General features: G+C 38.0%; 1 protein-coding gene across 1 annotated transcript; it reads left to right on the top strand.

Annotated features, from left to right (window-relative positions):
• The first annotated feature begins 8,236 nt into the window (after positions 1-8,236).
• Positions 8,237-17,820, top strand: LOC135688924 (transcriptional regulator Myc-A). The gene is made up of 3 exons (XM_065205989.2): positions 8,237-8,389; positions 10,625-11,154; positions 15,898-17,820. The coding sequence occupies exons 2-3, from the start codon at positions 10,635-10,637 to the stop codon at positions 16,371-16,373; spliced, it is 996 nt and encodes a 331-aa protein (XP_065062061.2). The 5' UTR covers positions 8,237-8,389; positions 10,625-10,634; the 3' UTR covers positions 16,374-17,820.
• The last annotated feature ends 1,780 nt before the right edge of the window (positions 17,821-19,600 follow it).

The following is a 19,600-nucleotide window of genomic DNA, read 5'->3' as shown; positions in this document are numbered from 1 at the left end:
CCTTTCTCCGAGATTTTCTGAGAAGCTATGTATGAACTCCTTTTCTAGGATGGTCTCCCAACCCCTACAACTGCCGCATATAGTAGAAACACATCAGCTTTTTAAGTTAATGTTTCACCTCTTACGGTGCCGACAGATTTGGTTTTTTTACTTGGATTTACTATCATTTTAACCCATTTTATTCATTCCCCCCCCCCCCCCCCAAAAAAAAACTGAAAACATTTTCTGTTAGCCTTGCCTCGATTCTAATGGTCGGAGGGGTGTAAGAGGGAGGCTTACATGTTCGGTTAATAGGCTATAGAGCCCCTCCTCTAATTTTACCCCTTTTTGGTTTATGCACGTTAGAAACATTTCTTTGAATGAAACTAAGTTTCACGAAACATTTAATGAGATAATTCTTTAATTTATAGCCAATGTGGACAACCAGTATTCGCCACAGGCAGCGATAAGAAGCCTGAGAACATTTAAAGGTCTTAGAAACGGTGGGGTGGCAGAAAACTGTGCTGGAGCTGAACATTTTTGAATTTGCACCATCTAGAGCAAGGTAGAGAGAAATTTCCATGTCAGATCTATTTCAAACATACTGATGGTCTGCTTTGAAATAATGCGATGTTAGTAGAGAAAAGAGATGTTTGCACTTTTACTTTGGCCAATGGGCTAAATCTGAAAAGCCTTCTTCAAAGATAAAAGAAAATAAGACGTTGCTACGGGTTGGTAAAATAATCTTCTTTTTCTTTTTCGTCAGAGTACTTAGACCATAATGGCGCCTGACCTAATTTGAACAGTTTTTTTACCAAATTTACTATGCAGAGGAATAGAGGAAGTAAAAAAAAATAATTGCCAGTGACCTTCCACAAGCTACACTCATTTTTTTATAAGAAACTGGCTATAAGAAACGAGTACTGGACAGACAGAAAAAATTGAGAAACTTCAGTACTCGAAGCAAAAAAATTAAGAAACTATTAAATCGTGATAAAACTGAGAACAACGGAATTCTCTAAAATCCAAGAACATGATTGCCCTGTTGGCCTAGAATTTAAGATACAAGAGGTAGAAATATGCTTCCCACATCTAATTACAGCATCAGAACGGAAGCGAATCTCTTGACGTGATTTCACAACATGAAAATTTCATAACATCATTCATGACATCAAAATTAAGAAACTCTTAAGAAATAATGAGTTTTGAAATTTTCAGAACATTAAAAAACTAGAGTATTCAGTATCGACCTTTGTTTCTTATAAAAAATGAGTGTAATTGGTTATTTGCCATACTTTCTGAATACTACCGACATACTTTATAAATACTTTATAAATCTTTGTTAAATCTCTGTCCTCTACTCCCCCCCCCCCCCCCCGAACTGCAATAATTTTCAAATGTCAAAATATCCAAAATTCGCCTTGATGTACGATTTAGCTGTTTAGCTTATTTTATCTACCATGAATTTAACAAAAGGAGTGAAAATAAACAAAGCAGCCAGTAGCAACACTTTGGGAATTTCGTCGTTTTAGGCCGCTTTTTTACTTATCTCCAATAAACTATATGATTGTCTTGCCACAGAATCCGTGAATATTCTATTGTAGCTGGAAAATGTAGAACTGACAGGCCTTTTTTAAGTAGTACCATTAATGTTCTGAAAATTTCAAAACTCATTATTTCTTAAGAGTTTCTTAATTTTGATGTCATGAATGATGTTATGAAATTTTCATGTTGTGAAATCACGTCAAGAGATTCGCTTCCGTTCTGATGCTGTAATTAGATGTGGGAAGCATATTTCTACCTCTTGTAGCTGTTTAGCTTATTTTATCTACCATGAATTTAACAAAAGGAGTGAAAATAAACAAAGCAGCCAGTAGCAACACTTTGGGAATTTCGTCGTTTTAGGCCGCTTTTTTACTTATCTCCAATAAACTATATGATTGTCTTGCCACAGAATCCGTGAATATTCTATTGTAGCTGGAAAATGTAGAACTGACAGGCCTTTTTTAAGTAGTACCATTAATGGGAAATGCAATTGTCCCTCCAGCCTGTTGAAATACAGTATTGCTTTTAGAATATATTGTCAGAACGAATTCTTGCATCTTGCCTTCCCCTCTCCCACAGTTGAGGTCCTTAAAGAAAAAATTTGACGATGGTTCCAGGAATAGTGGCACAGAAACGTTACTTGCTATCGCTTTTTCAGCATTGCTTCATAGCCAGGCCCTTCATGTCTATTTTGGGTCTAGGAAGTGCCATACTCTGTGAAAAACACCTTGTGATGGTTATAAACAACATGTCGAATTTCATTGGGCTTATTTCCTAGAATCAAGGATAGAAGTACCAAAGCATGTCTAGACATTTTTAGAAGCATGCAGAAACACGCTGATCTCCGCGTTAAGACCTTATATTTGTGAAACACTACCACGTATAAGTTGTAAAAATCTACCTTTAATGGACCAACGTAACGAAGGTTTTGCAGTTTACCTTGCGCTGATCTCCCAATCCCTCGCTAAAGCACACGTTAGTACAGGCTAAGCCCTTGGTATTCATAATTATTTTCCATTGGGAAACCATTGTCAAATCCCATTCTTTCTCTTACGAGGGTTTACGTAGTTTCTTGTGTGTAGAATCCGATCGGAATCCGAGGCCAAGTCAGCCTCTTTTCGGCACACATCGATGTTGTTACATAACAAAGTTAGTGGACCGTGGGGTCATTCAGGTGCCAATCCTTTGAACAATTCCTTTTGCAATAGAAACACTTTCAACCGCGTTAAAAAGAGTACAAATTTATTGCATCTTACCCTTTGAACACGGAAGTCTATAGCCAAATTCGCTCGAAAAAATATACCCATTTGAAGAAACTAGAGTATTAGCAAGTGGAGCTTAGCCCCCACCGACCCTTTGCATAATGGGGTAATGTCAGGCACCGCGCACCGGTATAAAAGTGGGAGGGCTGAAAAGGGCGTGGTCGAAAAATTGTTGAGGCCTTTTAGAACACCGGTATACTTTCCAAAATTGTGTTTGAGTGAACTTTCCAAAACATTTTCTAACCTATTGTTGCAAAAAAGGGGGGCTATATATCTACGCTATAGCCACTACTAGCCCAGGGGCTGTGCGTTGCCTGGGCAAAACCAGACATCATTCAACGAAAAGACTCACTAATCCGGAAAGGCGGTTGTAAACAAAAAGTTTTTTATACTAGCTAGGAGCCAAGCTCACCAGCCAGTGATGTTTAGCTTGTGCTCCAAGTCACGAGATGCAATGTTCATCTGCCACTTTCAGATCTTTTTGTTGTGGTTCCTTGGTTCCTTGGTTCCTTGAATGCTACAGTCCAACAACAGATTTTAGTACAAGTGTTGTAAAGAAATGAAGAAAATATCGCATGGGCTACGGCAAAGGTTGAACGGTGGTGGGGGCAAGGGAAAATTAAAAACCCATAACAAAAGACTTTGAAGCTCCATTGTTTTACAAAAAAGTGGGGGACATGGTCCCCTGCCCCTCCCCCACTTTGTCGGAGGCCCTGTATCAATGGATGTCACCAACCACACCTGTTTTCTTCACCTGTGATTTCTAGGAAAACACATGACAGTTCAAAGTGCACTCAGCGGATATAGTAATAGTGGCTTTGAAGTCAAACCGCTTCGATCTGTAGGTGTCTGATGAGTTGCTAGCCTTGCTGTGAGTACAACTCTGTTGATCTCAGGCGATAAAGCGTCGATTTTTCCGGGGGTTTGTCTCTGAGCCAGAGCACACTTCAGTTGAAACTTCTCGAAGTGGTTCGACTTTTCATAAAAAAGTTGGGATTGGTAACTTCAACACAACGCTCCATTACCAAAACCGGGGGTCTTGTTGAAATGTATAATTATCATCAGTAAAAATGTTCGTATTCGGAACTTTCAATTAAGAAAATGAAATGATATCTTCTTAATAATAATGGTTCTAAAAATGGAAAACAGTTTTTAAATTAAGTATTATATTTGGCCTAGCTTTTGCGAGAAATCTTGGAACTTCTTGAGCTTAAAGCCTGATATGAATTTTTCATTGAAAATGAGTTTAGTATTTCCAAGATAGAATTACGGCTGCTTTTTTGCATGAAACGACACACTCCAAATTATTTCCTCTTTTTTGATTGCACATTTTTACGATAAATATATAAAAAACTCATAAAAAGATTTTTTAGCACAAATATTAAGAAATTTTGTCAAAGTTCTAAAATCCAAGTCTTTTTCATAATGGTATCCCCACTATCACAATCACTGCACATTGTATGGTACCACAAATGGTCGTCCCCTCTCTCTCGTTGGAATCAAGTCTCTTCCTTCTATAAAGCCCCAAATCGTACGCAAGAAAGTCGTTAAAGACAAATGCAGGGCCGGGGAAACAGGGGGGGGGGCGGAGGGCCATGGCCCCTCCAATTTACTGCAGATCAAAATAATTGGTTTAGGCAAAGTGGAAAGAAATCTAATCTACCATTCTGAAAGTAACTGTGCGTAGTAATATCTTAAATATGACCTTAGATTAAGCTTGGTAACTGCGTATTTGCCAAAGAAGACAAGAAAAATTGAAAATGGGAATTTGGTCAACAAAGTCGGTAATTGTCCAGGTTGTACAGCGAGTAGCAGCTTGGCTAAGGAAATAGATCAGAATAACCTGATTCAGAATAACTTGGTGCCTGCACCAAATGATGGAGTTTTGTTTTTCCTATGGCCTAAACTTAGCTCCAAAGGTCTATTTGTTGACGGAAACTTCTCAAAAATGTTAAAAAATAGAGAGATCAGCCATTGAAGGAAAATAAACTGCTGGAGAGAAATTTTTTGAAAATATGAGAAATGAAAAATTGGCAGATCATGGAGAAAGCTTCAAAATTTCACTCCTACTAAGAAAGAGAAAATCTAGACGTAATTATATATTCTATCAAAACTCGTTTTGAACAGTCCAGTTCGAAAGTTTTCAAATCCAATCTTTTGTTGCATAATCTTTCATTTTTAGTTAACAGTGCTTCTGTTGGTATTTCAATGTTAATGTTTTTGTTAAAGCTTGATTCATTTATCTTTCTCCTTCATTTCATTTTGGCTCCTTTTTAAATCTAAAGAGCTTCATTTATTACGAGTTACAATCAAAAGGTTATTCTAAAAATTTGCAAGACCTTTTTTATTACATATCAACATTACAAAAGACGAAATTATGCGACACATTGATAAAAAAAAGCTTGAAAAGATTTCCTCGGATTTTCCTTGAGTCAAAACCATTTTAGATAAAATTCCTGGCCATCTCTTAGATACCATACTTCTGATATTTTTCTTGCCGCCAACCATGGTGGCGGTCTTTCATAACCTTGATTTCTTGGCCTCTCCACTTTCAAATACGTTTCGCCCGCCCTAAAATGCAATTCCACTTCTAATGGAAGGTTTTTCATCTTTATCTGCTTAATTTTTTTTACATTTGTAAGCATCCTGTTTCAAGTAAAGAATATCTTGGTCCGTATGGCGCGAACCTGAGGACATTCACGCTCGCGAAATTCGCAACGCAAAAATGCTGTTGTTGCGATTGCAAGTAACCAACTAGGTTTGCGACGCAATATTGAAAACCGTGGATATATATCCTTATTGGAAAGAAATTTTGTCTCTCTAAAACTGTTGAAATAAGCCCTCTATTTGCCCCAGGGTCTCGAAGTTAAGGGGTTCTCATAAAGTAAAGAACCCATTTTAAGAATGGAATTGTTCAAACACAGAAAAATTATGCCTTAAAATAATAAAGAATTTTGAACGATTACCAAACATGACTGCAAAAAATATTCTGAAATACCTTTTAAATTAATCTGAAGGGCATGGTCATAATTTTTTTGGTTTTCTCATCTTTCGGTTTTGCCCCAGGGCTTCTGGAACCTCTCGGTGACCCTGTCTTGAGCCCCTAGAATTGGTTTAAACAAGCACATGGCTAAAAATCGTTGGAGGAAAGAAGTATCCCCCAGACACATCGCTGTTGGGAGGTTCAAAAGAATGAAAGAGAGAGCTAAAGATTACAATGCCGCACTGTTTTCCATTGAGAGGTTGTCTCAGTTTTCTCAATGGTAATTTTTCATGATAAGATATGATACTCTTGAGGTTTCACCTCGGTTTAGAGTAACAATTCTTTTATCTCCATCTCGCATTGTTAAGATTTTAGAGAATGAAAGAAAATGGGATGGACCATAGGAAGATACATCTGGGAGACCAATTGATATATTTTCTGCGATAATCCGCCCTACATTTGTCCAGTTTGAAGTCTAAAAGGCAAAGTCAATTTTCGCCCTACATTTTTTATTCTATAAGAACCTGAACACTCTTTTGATGTTCGCTGTTCTTATCTTTAGGATATTCTTAGGCCAGGGTGTTCCTAATATTTGCGTCTCATTTCAACATTTGTTTCTCTACAACTAAATAATGTCAAGTTTTTCTAAGACCATTAAATAGTTATTTTTCATGGCATTTTTATTGTTACGGTGTATGAGGCCCCTTAGACTTGCCCCCTTGCCCCTCGGTTGCCCTGTTCTTCACTACTTAATGTTGGTATTTAGCTGAATGTAACTCATTGAATCAGAAATAAATTTATGTACACAATCACGTTTTTTCAATATACCATCCTTTTATTTTACTTGTTTCTTTTTCCCTTAATATCTTTATCCTCTTGCCAAATTTCATTGACTCATCTTAAAATTATTTATAATGTGATGTATTTTTCATTGACCATCAATCTTTATTTGACGTCACTTTGTACCAAGTATGGGGCCTCTTTAACTTAATAGCTACTTATTCACGTTTCCCATAGTGAAATGTATATGATTCATTTGAAAAACTTGAAAAACTATTTAATCAGCCAGAAAAATTCATATATGAATCACCCTCGCTGACTTACTCTTGCCTAGGCCTTTAGGATAAGAGAGGACATTCTATGTTTAGCTCAAAAGCTCTCAGACTACCAAATTGTGAACGTCTATGACTGCCAATATGACGTGAACGTCTAAAGAGCAGTTACATAACAAACTCGTTTATCCAAATCAAAGATAACGTCTTTATAAAGATAATTTTTTTCACTTGTTGATTTTCAACAAAACTTCTTTTTTTAGGGTAACCAAGAGGTTTCCTAAACTTCTGAAATAGCCAAACACTGCCCTTATTTTTGTTATGGCAGCAAAACCTGAAGATTTTTCTATGTTGATTGTTTTGATCTGGTCAAAGAATTGAGAGGAAGCGATAAATTTGGTTGTTTAAATAATTGTGTACATTTATAACAACATAAGGTGATCTGTTAATCTACGTTGAATGTCAGTTTGAATGAAAGACGACATCAAGGATCTCCTAACAGTTTTTTATTTCATTTGCCCCGATATAGGGGCACCTCCGTGAGCTGCAAATTGGGCTGCGAAATCGGCACTTCATCTTGTTTCACGAAAAAAAGGTGGTGCACGAGCCCCTTATAACCCCGGCTCCTACGTCTCTCGGTATCCTGCGTAAACCATGAAAACACGATCAAAATTTTCGCAGTGATTTCCTTGAAATCAAGGAACTTTCTAGAAGAAGTGAGAGTGGGGAGGGTTCTAAGATGGTATTTCAACTATGCTGACTCAGCATTAATTTTGGACGCAATGAAATGCAATGTTTAGAGATTTGTAAGAAAAACACCATTATCATTCCCTCCCCCGGTTGGAAGTATCCATAAGTTCCTCTTTTTAGAGTTAGAATGGTTTCGTTGTAAAGGCTTCGTCTAGTTGAAATTTTTAACAGCTTTGCGCTGGTTTGTTAACAACATTCTGTGGTTTTAAATTCATTTTGTATCCAACGATTATTGTGTTTTGATCGAATGTTTAAAAACGCAAAGAGATACAAGACGATTAAGTCTTCAATACTGCGAAACCTAAAAGAGAAAGAAGCGTAACACAATAACCAAAGAAAAAAATTAACATAATAAAGAATTAAGACTTCAAAATATTACGGCCTTTGACGTCAGTTGCAAAGCTATGATATTTATAACCACAATCATGCATGCATCTCTTGAGGTATTTTTGCCCCCTAGAGACACCCTAATGCCTGTAGTTGTTTCTATTAATACCCCGAGAGAAGAGCGTTGCATACTACCCCCGTGGTCCCAACGGAATTCTATTTCACGTGCGACTTTCGAACAATGCTTTGAGAAGCTGAGCTATGAATGAAATTTTGGCGGGCAGCAAATGCTGTTATCTGATTGGTTAATATTAATTCGATTTGATTGTCCTCCTTGAAATATTATCGAGCGTTCTTTGGAAATTCTTTGATCAGCTGCCCGTTGCCGTGTGTGTTCTCGTGGGCTTAAGGCTCAATCCAACTGCGAGTTGCTTGCAAGTGAATGATCGCCACCAGCATTCACTCCTGCATCAAGTCAACAGTAAAGCTAGGTGAGTTTTCTTCTACTTCATTCTCGATTTCGTCGTTTCTAGGCTTAGGGTTATCTCGCATCGGTGCAGAATCTGTACTGACGCTACCCCATTACATAATTATATAAAAGAATCTTGATTTACATTCTTCCATTTAAGTTAAATTCTTATCAGTCATTATTTTACAAAAATGTGTTCAACAACAGCTCTTTTCTGAAAGTGCGGACTTAATCAAATCTTGATTTTGCAATATGTTATTCGTTGTGTTTGTCGCAACCATGATTTAAAATTGAAGTTGCTACACCTTGTGCCCATTAAGTTTGAACAGTTTGTTCAAATCCTGTCCGATCGATGACTTTCATTCATCTGATCGCTGCTACTCCATTTGATTCCATTTACTCATATGACTGGTCCTTACATGTTTGGAATTGAAACCTTATATTTACTCTGCCAAAAGTCCAAATCATTTACTTCGTTTCGTTATAATCGCCCTCTATTTAAACCGGTACAGTTTACAGCCAGTATTAAGAAATTGTTATGGAACATTTGCTGCTGTGTCTGCGTAAAGACATTTTGGGTTAAGTGTTCCGGTACACTGCCAACAGCGTAGAGAGTGCGACAGTTTCATATTTCAATTTGGTATTTTCTGGTTGACCTTTCACTGGACTGGAGTAAACGATAGGATGGAATCCGATAGTAGTTATAAGAGACCTATCCATCATTTGTGAATTGAAATGTTGGATAAATACGAGTTTTTTGCTCAGAATCCTGGAAGATTGCAGTTGGTAAATTTATTTCATGGACACTTGGTTTTTCGGAGTTTTCCCTACGATGTGGGCGTTCCTGGAAGTGAATTTACTTTCGATATACTATAGCGGCTGTAATAGATTTCTATGCTAATTGATAATTTAAATTAGTTGAAAACGAGCTTAGATCCTAAATTCCTAGTTCCTTTGTTTACTTATTTTGTTAGTATTTCGCAATACCATCTTTGTGAGTGTTTTATCCCAGCGGCGTCACATTGGTCAACTATCGCTGTGATATATTCGTCATTGTTCGTAGAGAAGCTCCAAGTATGTTCCGGTTCGGATTTAACAATGAAGATCTAAATGTCTGTTTATTGAAAGCAAGACGACTTTAAAAGCCCAGGCTCGCAGTTGTTTGCTATTTTGAAACTTATGAACTTTGGGCCAAAGTGATTGTTCTCTTAATTGTCCACATTTTAACACTGGGAAGCGAGGTCCTCAAACTGAAATAAAGTGGTTCGGTGTAAAACTCAAGTTACCCGAAGGCCTGGTTTTTTAGAGCTATGTATTAGTGGGCAGAGGTCAACCACCAAGGAATTTATCAGCCGGTATTACAGTTTAAGCTGCGAATGTTTAGGCAAATGACGATGCGATGGGTGTTATGATAGGCTAAGTTGTCTTGGAATCATCATTCTATGCCCACTTAAAATTCTTGTGCTTAAAAGTTTTCACGTTTGTCCTTAGCAGTCTCTTGATTGTTTTCATTTGTCCTCTCGAAAAAGTTCAGCGACACAGTTTGTTCATTAGCGTTAATTTATTGACACTTTGAAAGCTGACCTGGGCCGGTGTCCTTGTGCACGGATATTCTTTTGACCGAAGCTTGCCATTTATTACTCATGCAAGTTTTTTCAACAATGCTGTGATTACCTGAGGGAATATCGACGCTTTTGTCCATTAATCGCTGTCTGTGCCGAGACGATTGGATGTGCCATGTTTGCGTAATGTTACTGACACCTTTAGTCATTGGACCCTCCACATTCCAGGGGGATAAGCGACGCCTTGTACTCACAATAGTTTTATAACAGTTTTGGGACAGCAGTTTGTTGACGTTTGCACGATGTGTGTTGACGAGACATATAATTTATCAATTCGCAAATCAATATTTCCAGCAGCTAGAAATCACCCACGTAAATTCCATTTGTGATTGAGAAAATTAATATTTGTGATATCACCCCCCTTTAAATGTCCAGGTTTCCTACAAAGAAACTCCGATAAAATCAACAAAGAGTTATTAGCTTTTAATCGCATACGTAATTGTTTACAGTATAGACAAACTTTTCCAGTTTACCTCAGTTAATTCATATTTCCTGGTTGGCCATGACTGTATTTCCTGATTCGAATATAGGATTTGAAAACTGCATTATAATATTTTTCTTTAAGTTTTATAAGTTTTAAGTTTTCTTTAAGTTATAATCCGAGAATGTCAATACTTCGTTCCTTCATTACGTAGAATTTGGAAAATGGCCGCAGTGGAGACCCGACCAATGTGTGCATGGTCTAATGATACTTATCATCTAGACGAACTTGAAAATGTCGACGAACAAATGATGTTGAATAATTCAAAGCACTTGAGAGTTCACACGGCAGCAGCACCTGGGGAGGATGTCTGGTTAAGGCTAGGCCTGCCCCCAACACCTCCCCGCTCCCCAACAAAGTCCATAGGAGAACCTACCCAAAATGACACTACCGTTGCAGAGCGCCTTCAGTTGGTTTCCGAAAGCCTGGACGGTTTCCTCGAAGTGGCTGAACGCCAACACCAATCTGATGCGTGCAGCTTGGGCTCAAAGCTCATACAAGACTGTATGTGGAATGGAAAAGTATCAGAAAGGGAAAAGGGTGGCACTTGCATCGAGATTTTTTACGAGACCCCATGTGCCACGCCCCCTCCGTTGGACTACTCTAGTACCGAATGTGTCGATCCATCAGCGGTTTTTCCATACCCGCTAAATGAAACCGGACCGTGTCTACAAGAAGATACAGGTGAGTTTTTATATTTTGCTTGATGTGTATCATCTCTACCATTGCTTTGCGTTCTTCCGTGTTATTTTTCAATCGAATCACAGTTCTGTGCTAAGCTCAAAACTCTCATTTCGATGCCCCGTTAACAAAGCCTCGTTCTGCCGCCATATTTTCAATTTATAACTCTTCAAAAGTCGTGAAATCTAAACCCAAAAGAACCTCGAAAAAGACTTTGCTGCCAACTTGGCCAAAAATACCTTAGTGCAGGGCCTCCGACGAAGGGGGGGGGGCCGGGGGGCCCTGGCCCCTCCACTTTTTGCTAAACAATAGAGCTTTTTAAAAATTCTTATGTTTTGATTGTTAAAATCTCCCTTGCCCCCCCCCCCCCCCCCCCACTTTCCAACTTGCATCAGAGCCCATGTAGTGAATGCACAAGTTTTTAAACGAATTCGTAAATTTTTGCTGAGCTTCCATGCTCTTTAAAGTATGTGATTATGAGCTTGAAAATATAGTCAAATCGTTTCTAAGCAATTCGAAAAGGAATGAATTGTGTGGTGAGAATTGAGAATGAGTTTCGTAAGTTTCAATTCAAGCCTTTTTATCCTTGTTAAATTTTAAAATTTCGAAAACAATGTGTTTGCGTTAACGTTAACCGAGAGCCCCCATAAATAGGAAAGCTTTAAAAATGGTAACCTGAAAAAGCCAATTGATAGAAATTTCAACCCACAACTAAAAATGTCAAATTATGAATTTTTTTACCGTCAACCACCTTGAATACAAAATCGGTTACTCGTTGCCTTCAAGTTGGATGAAACTTATGCAAGGATGGTGATGTTTAACCAATTTCTTAATGTAAAAAGCCCTTTGATGAAAGAGGATTTCCAAGTATTTGTGGCGGATTTGTCGAAACACCCAAAGTCAATTTGTAGGCTGTGACGTGTGCAGTTGAAAGGTTGTGATACAAGGTTTTGAAAGAGAATCTTCTGTGTCAAGTTTCGAGTTCACGGCTGTGGCATTTCTAGGAAGCTAATGCACATTTGTGGAATTTCAAGGTTCCCAGACATCATATATCTGATGTAATTAGAGACAAATGAATTAAGGAGATAAAACAGTATAGCACTTAATTGCATCAATAGAACTACGTAAATGCGATTATTCCAGATTCCTTGCTTTAAAATCTTTGGTTATTTCCAGGCCCTCGATATTAGACTGACGTGGAAAATTATTTTTTTTATTGAATGCTGGATCAAGTATGACGCTTGGTTGCGCAATGTTTCTATGGATAATTTCTTGTCTTTGAGGTTTTCTTCTCAGAACAATACGTGCAATTATCACTGCTGGGTTCTGGAACCGGTACGTCTCGGCATTTCGAGATAAGGACTATTTATTCAGGTTATACAATCTAAAAGTGGAAAGGGTCGAGTTCGCGGGTGTTTCAGCCTAGGCGGCACTGTTAACTTTACAAAAATTTGAAGCCTAGATAAAGTAACTGCCCTGTGAAATTCAAAACGGACTAATCTGGGAGGGGGGAGGGGTGTTAATCTGTGGTGCAGCTCAGCGTTAGTGTTACAAAAACTATTTGGCGCAAATTTTTCCTAGTGCTTTTTGCAAGTTTTTTTTTAGAAAAGTCTAAGGCGCAGGGATATGAAACAACACATTCTTCCACTGGTGCAAGCAAGGACAAATCGTTACATGAAAATCTCGTACACCTTTGAAATCCTATATTTTTATCTGAAAAACATTTGAGAACCTATTGTTTGATGGAAATCCCGGTGTAAGTTTGCGTGTACTGAATCTGTACCAGTAGCATGCCTCTGCGGGATGTAATTTGGCCTGAATCAAGCAAATCAAATCACACGACAACAAAATTCCTGACAGCATTCATAACGATCGAGCATACATTTGCAGTAATCACCAAGATAGGACACACAGGTTGCCTTTAAATTGAAACAGGGAGAGGGAATTACAAAAAATTGGCAACCTTTTCTTGGATTTCGAGATCTGGTTGTATTGGCAGCTTTCCAAAAACCTTTCTTGCAATTTTATTGCTTTTTAAATTGCTATTTATGCTAACAATCTGAATAGAAGTTTGAACGGTCTTGTTGTCCCAAACTTTAGGTACACGTTTTGTATAATCGTAAAGGCACCTGGCGTGTGGCCTTCGGCGAAGTGTATTCAATGATTACAGATGAATTCTTATCAATAATTATGCATAATCCACTTAAATTAATGTTTTTGATTATGACCGGAGTCAGCTCCATGGAATGTAAATGACACACAATTTGTCTCATAATTTTAGTCTTCAAATTCGAATTTGGAAGGTTGAGAATATTTTTTTTCAAATGCCGGTGGTTTTCATCAATTATGAGGCTGCCCACATTGGTTAGCTTCTGGACGAAGCCACATCCAGCCCCGTCTTTTCGCAAATTTGTGGACCCGAATAGGATACGGAATCTTCCAGAAGCGTCCGAACAGAACTTGAATTAATAAATGTGTTCGTTTTGTTATTTGAAGTTCTATTTTCAAAAAAATCGTTTTCGTGTGGGGTTTTTTATGATCCATAAAAGAATATGGCCTTTTCCTTTATTAAGGCTGTGTGTAGGCTTTGCTAAACCGAGTTCAGAGACTTTGAAGGTCAAAATATTTCAATATGCCGGGGTCAAAGCGCTCCATGGAAATCTCGTAGAAAGAAATCCTTTTGTTGTGCCTGAAAATTGTTTTGTTGGAATTCGCTAACTCGGTTTGTGCTTATATTTTATGAAACCACCCATTGCAAATTTTCGTATTAAAGCAATTTTATTTTAGTTGCTTCTGAAAACTTATTTATTCATTTTTGTTTATATGAAATGGGGTTTCTGTCTTGTCGAGTGATTTGGCCTTGAGCACGAATGAGTCAAGGCCTTCGTTAACATTCTTACTAGAAAGGGGAAATTGCCTTCCTGCCCCTTGGAACTTTGCTTAAAAAGATCATCTTTTTACTTCAAATGTCATCCTTCAAATAAAAAGGAGTAACCCTCAGCTCCCGCTGAAGTCCCCTAAAATGGTTTTGGAATGGGTCGCCTTACTTTGCGTGCAATTGAATTTCCTTTCTCTCAAATAAAGGTATTAGAATTTGTATGCAATTGCCTTTTCGGTTGACAAACAAGGCATCAAAATGTCGTTAGCTTTGCTGCAAAGTAAACAGCGAAGACCTCCTCTGGCTGGCGGTGACGCACCCATTGCAAAAAGAAAGCCTGTTGGATAAAGTTGGTCAAAGATCTAAAACCCTTTCAAATTTCACTAAAGCTAAGTACTTTTCTCAAAACACATTTCACAGTTACATTTCCTGTGATTTTGCAGTGGTCAATGCAGGAGGCAAAATGGTAGATAAAATCTGAGGGTCTCCTGAAGAGTCGCCCAAAATGCAAACGTAGTCAAAATGAGTGGTTAATGTGGAATTCTGCGTATTCGTAGTTCCTGTTTGCCCGCTTTGTTGTCAAGGGTAGCAGGTCGCCGGGTCGCCACAGAACTATCTCATTAATCTATTGTTATCTCAATTTGTTACGTCACGTAGATTTCAATGAATGTATGAATGGAAGTGCGTGGATTCGATGAGCGTATGGATAAAAGGAAAATATTTTTGCATTTGTTTCTGCGAAACAAAACTGGTATGGTCACCAGAAGCCGTAGGCATGGGTCACACGACACTGACTCAAAGTTGCGGTCAGGGGTGTCGTCCTAAAACGTAAGGTTGGAGAGCCGTAAGGAACTTCTTAAAGCCACACCCTTTATACTTTATTTCTGTTTAAGAATCTCTGTCATTTACACTCTTTTCTTATAAGAACACGAGCCTCAAAACTGGTCAAAAGTTAAGAACAAATTAAGAACAAGCTGAGGCTGAGCTTCTGCAAAATGCAATTTTGAACAACGTTTTTTCTCAAAACCGAGGATTTTTAGCGATGTGTGGGTGCTTTTTCGGTGAATATTCAAATTTGTCATCAAATTAAGGCTGTCTCACTCACTTTGTTGGCAAATGAGGCCTGAACACCTTCTTAGAGCGAAAAAGCTAGCAATAGCACTGCTTACACCCTCTTAATTTAAGAACAAATTAAGAACAATCCAGCCTCAGATTTGCGAAAAAACTAAGAACAGTCAGCCTGAACTTGAATTTAATGGTTCTTATAAAAAAAGGAGTGTATATAAAATCATGACCAAGTATTCAACAGCTCTAAAAGGCTGTTTTAAATTAGTCTTTCATAGAAAGTCTATACCACCATTAAGGGTTCATTCCCATTGCCAAATATGGAATTCGCCCCACCAAACATAAACTGGAAGAATTCCTTAAACGTATAAAGTTAAGCGGGGCTGAGCCCGCCCTCTCAACATTGCCTCTTGATTTCAACAAGGGTGCTGAACCCCCAAGCCCTTTTCAATGGCATCACAGAGTTGGAACCCGTGCTTCTAAAAACGGGGGTAACGCAAAAGATTTGGGGAAAAATTCGTCGGAGGCCCTTCGTCGGAGGCCCTGTAACGGGGTACTCAGTGAGGAACCGCGCGGCTTTTGCACTGTATAACTTCAAACCTTATTCGTTCGTTCCATTAAAAGAATTACCAGCTAGCAAAATGTTATACCAAGGGGTTTGCTGCGAGTGTTTGCTGACTTTTCTGTTACAGTGTTGCGGCTTCTTGACGCACACTATTCTTAACGCACACTATTCTTAACGCGTATGACGATAGGCAAGTAAGTTTTCTTCCCACCCTGAAAAATCTCTCTTTTCTTTGCAGACGAAGAAATTGATGTCGTTTCGCTGGATAAACCAGAATTGAAAAGGAAGAACTCCGAGCCTATCGTGAAAGAAAGTAAGCCGCTGAAATTACTGAAAAGAACGAAAAGTTTGCCCGTCAAATCATGTAGCCGCGCGGCAAAACGAACTTACGACGACTCGTCTTCTGACTCGTCGACTTGTGATCATAACAGAAATAACGATGACTCGGATTCGGATAAGCGTGCATCGCACAATGTTTTGGAAAGGAAGCGACGGAACGATTTAAAGTCAAGTTTTCATACGCTTCGAAGTTACGTCCCGTCGCTGTCTGGAAACGAAAAGGCCGCAAAAGTTATCATTTTGAAGAAAGCCACCGACTATATCCACGAACTGCGAAGTATTGAGGAGGACCTTGCGAAAGAGAAAGAAGAACTAAAGATTAGACAAAGAGAACTCCTGGAGAGATTCATCAAATTGAAGCCTAAGGCAAAGTAAACGCTTGTTGAGAGACTTTCTCAGCGTCAAGTCGCGAACTAGAATTCAGCTCTGCCTGGACAGAGCGCGTGTTAATTAAGTTTTGTTGATTAAACCATTAGAAAATGGACTAAAACTGAGCCCTCGTAGAAGCATTAAAAATTCGCTTTAATGCTGAAATAATTGTTTGACTTTTTGGTCACAACTACCAAGTGCTCACTTTTAGCCCATAGTTCACAAACGCATTTGCATTCATTTCATCGTTTTTCGCATGGACCTCTTTCTTCAAATTCGACGTGATGATGCTTCACCCCCTGATTTTCCCGAAGCGACTTTTTCTCTGCTTAGTTGCAATAGTATATTTACTTAAGATACCTTTAGCTAGTAGCTAGAATTTTTTATTTGGAGTTAATAAATGCGGGGGAAGCATCTTATTTCGTGGAATTTTTCTACCAAGAGTGAATTTGTAGAAGAGCTCTCCATTAGAAAAATTAAACTAATTGGATAATTTTGAGTTATTATTATTCTTTTCATTGTAGATTGTAGCTTTTAACTTTCTTCTCTTGTGTTTAGTTCAGACAGGTCAATATCCGAATCTTCCCGTGATCATTTCTCCATTGAAAGTGATCAGAAAATTTCCCGCGTTTTTCTCATTTCCCGCGTTTTTTCATTCCCGCGTTTTTTGACATAGAATTTTGTAGGCGATTTTAGAAACAGCAGTACTTTGTTTATTATATGTCTATCATTCTCCATACCCCACAATTTAACTAATATTACAAACGGATGCTTTCAGAAATATTGTCGACAACAGTTGGGAAAGAACGCCCGAATATCAGTTTGATAGGAAACATTCCTTTTCGTCTCGTTTAGAATTGACCGTTTGGTGAAGGAAACCAGTAGTTAGCACGGAAAGATTCGTGATATTTTGTCGCATTTGTTTACTGTTTATGTAAAGGGGAAAGGTTAGGCCCTGTCTTGTTTATAGTTAACAAGCGAGGGATTAGGAATCTTCGATTAGATCACACTATCTAGTCTTTGACTCGTAGGTAGGCATTCTATTTCACAATTTTTTGGTCTTAATGAAAACATTATTTTTGAAGGGGTTGGGATATATCATCATTGCCACTCCCCTTTGTAGCTGTTTAGCTTAAAGTGTTTGCAAAACATATAATCTAAAGTCTGGATTGAAAACAGAGCCTATGAACTTTTGTAAATGTAATGATTTTTCATGATTCCAAACAGAAAAATGGGATTTCGATACTGAGGTATGTGAAGTTTCGAGTTAGTTAAAACTACGCAGGCCTCAACTACAAATTGCGTCATTTAGCTTTTCATGGGGTGTTAATGTTCCTGATTTTGAACAGTTAAACGAGGTTTTTTGAAGAAAATAATTTGTATTTGTTTGATTTTAAGACAGTTGTAATACATAATTTTGTGTTTATAAGAAGACGAAAGGAATCCAGCAAAACGTTGTTATGATGTTGTTTTTTCCTGCTCGTATATTTTGAAATAACCTTGCAATGAATTTTCCTCAACCTGCAACCGGGTTTTTGCGGATGTATTGAAATCTGTAAGAGGTATGGTGCTAAACTGTAAGAAAGTTGAACCGTAAACCGCTAAAATATCCCTACTGGCAAAACTGTGCCACACAATGTTTACCCTGCAAAAATTTTCCCTGCTAAAAGTTGAAATAGTCACAATAGAAAATGAAAATTATAGAGGGTTTTAATACTATATTATCTTCGAAGAGCGATAAATTATGTTTTTTTATTCTAAGACTTGGCATTTTTGCTGTTGACCAATTTTTGATAATTTGTCTTAAAACACTATCATGTGGTTCTACTACGGAAAAACTTTCATCATACCCTTTTAATTATCATGGGCTTTAGTAAAGAAAAGTGCTTCACATACAACAGACTCAGCTCATTTTTTACAACAAACTTTCGATATGCACACTAGCATCCCACTGAATTCGTGTTTGGCCACGCTAGATGAAAAAAACCTCATCATGAAGGAATTATAATTCAGCAAGTTGACAAAGTCGTGAGACTATAACAGTAACAACTGCTTAAACGAAAAAATAATCTTGCAACGTCGAAGGGCCCCATTTTACCCTTAATAATACCATGGGACAATTGCACCATCCACATCATTGTAGTCCTACAAAGGCACAATAATCTCAGTGGTGTAGTCGTAAATTTTTAGGAAGTATATTGCAAACGTTAAAAAACAAAAGCAGCATTTCATTAGTTCTTTTTATAATATTTTTATAATAATTATTTGTGCTTTTTAAAACATCTCTGCGTTGAACATTTTACTGCTTGCGTTATACTTACCTTCGTCCTAGTGGTATATGCAGATCATCTTTTTGTTCCCTTTTAGTCTTTCGCATCCACTCATGGGCGGCGTCAGAGGGAGGGGTTGGTGGACTTAAGCCCCCAACATATTTGCAAAAAAAGGCTTTAAGAGAATAAGAAAAAAGAAAAGAAATAAGAGGGGAAAAAATGCAATAAATTTTTTTTATCGCTTAATTTTAAAGGAGTAAGCAGAGGTCTTTGGGGCCTCATAAAGTCATGATTTCAATTTTAAAATAGGAATTAATCAAACATAACAAAAGCAAAAGCAATATTTTAAACGATTGCAAGAAAAATTCTGGATTGTATTTTAAGCCAATCTAAAGGGCGTGGTCGCAACATTTTTCGATGGTATTGAAGTCTCTTCTTTCAAATATACCCAGGGCCTCAAACGACGTTTCGTCGGCCCTTCCAAGATATTGCTAGCATAACGAGTACCGCATAAAATCGTAGGCAGAACCGAACGTGAAGCATTTTAGTGCTTCTTTCAAGATTTGGTTTTTCAGTAAAATATTACTATCAACTCGAGCCCACCCCCACCCCTACTTTGAATTTCTTCTCAGTTGTAAAAGAGATCATAAGCCCCAAAATGCTCTACCTGGCGAGGACTCAAGTTTCAAAGCACAACATGCATGTTTATGTGACTATATATGAAGTTATAGATATAGGACAGCATAGTATGTCTGTTCTGACACACACGCCAGTTACTTAAGCACATTACTTTAACATCAAAATGGATCACAAATCCCTCCCGGTACAAGGCTGTGTGGCAACGCCCGGTTGGTATAACACTATTTTTTCTCAGTTTTCAGAAGAGCTGTGCTTGCCATTTTTGCACGGTTTAGAAAAACACAGATATCGAGCACAATTAATTCTGCAGTGAAAGAAAATCAG

Source organism: Rhopilema esculentum, chromosome 9 (assembly GCF_057945365.1).
Source record: "Rhopilema esculentum isolate cy_ngs chromosome 9, ASM5794536v1, whole genome shotgun sequence".
Lineage (NCBI taxonomy): Eukaryota > Metazoa > Cnidaria > Scyphozoa > Rhizostomeae > Rhizostomatidae > Rhopilema > Rhopilema esculentum.
This window is presented reverse-complemented; position numbering and strand designations above follow the sequence as displayed.

What these genes read in the sequence shown, in the direction of transcription:
- LOC135688924 (XM_065205989.2), top strand. Translation starts at nt 10,635, where the DNA reads ATGGCCGCAGTGGAGACCCGACCAATGTGTGCATGGTCTAATGATACT. An exon ending in GTGTCTACAAGAAGATACAG is followed by an intron (nt 11,155 to 15,897) that starts GTGAGTTTTTAT and finishes TTTTCTTTGCAG; the next exon opens with ACGAAGAAATTGATGTCGTT.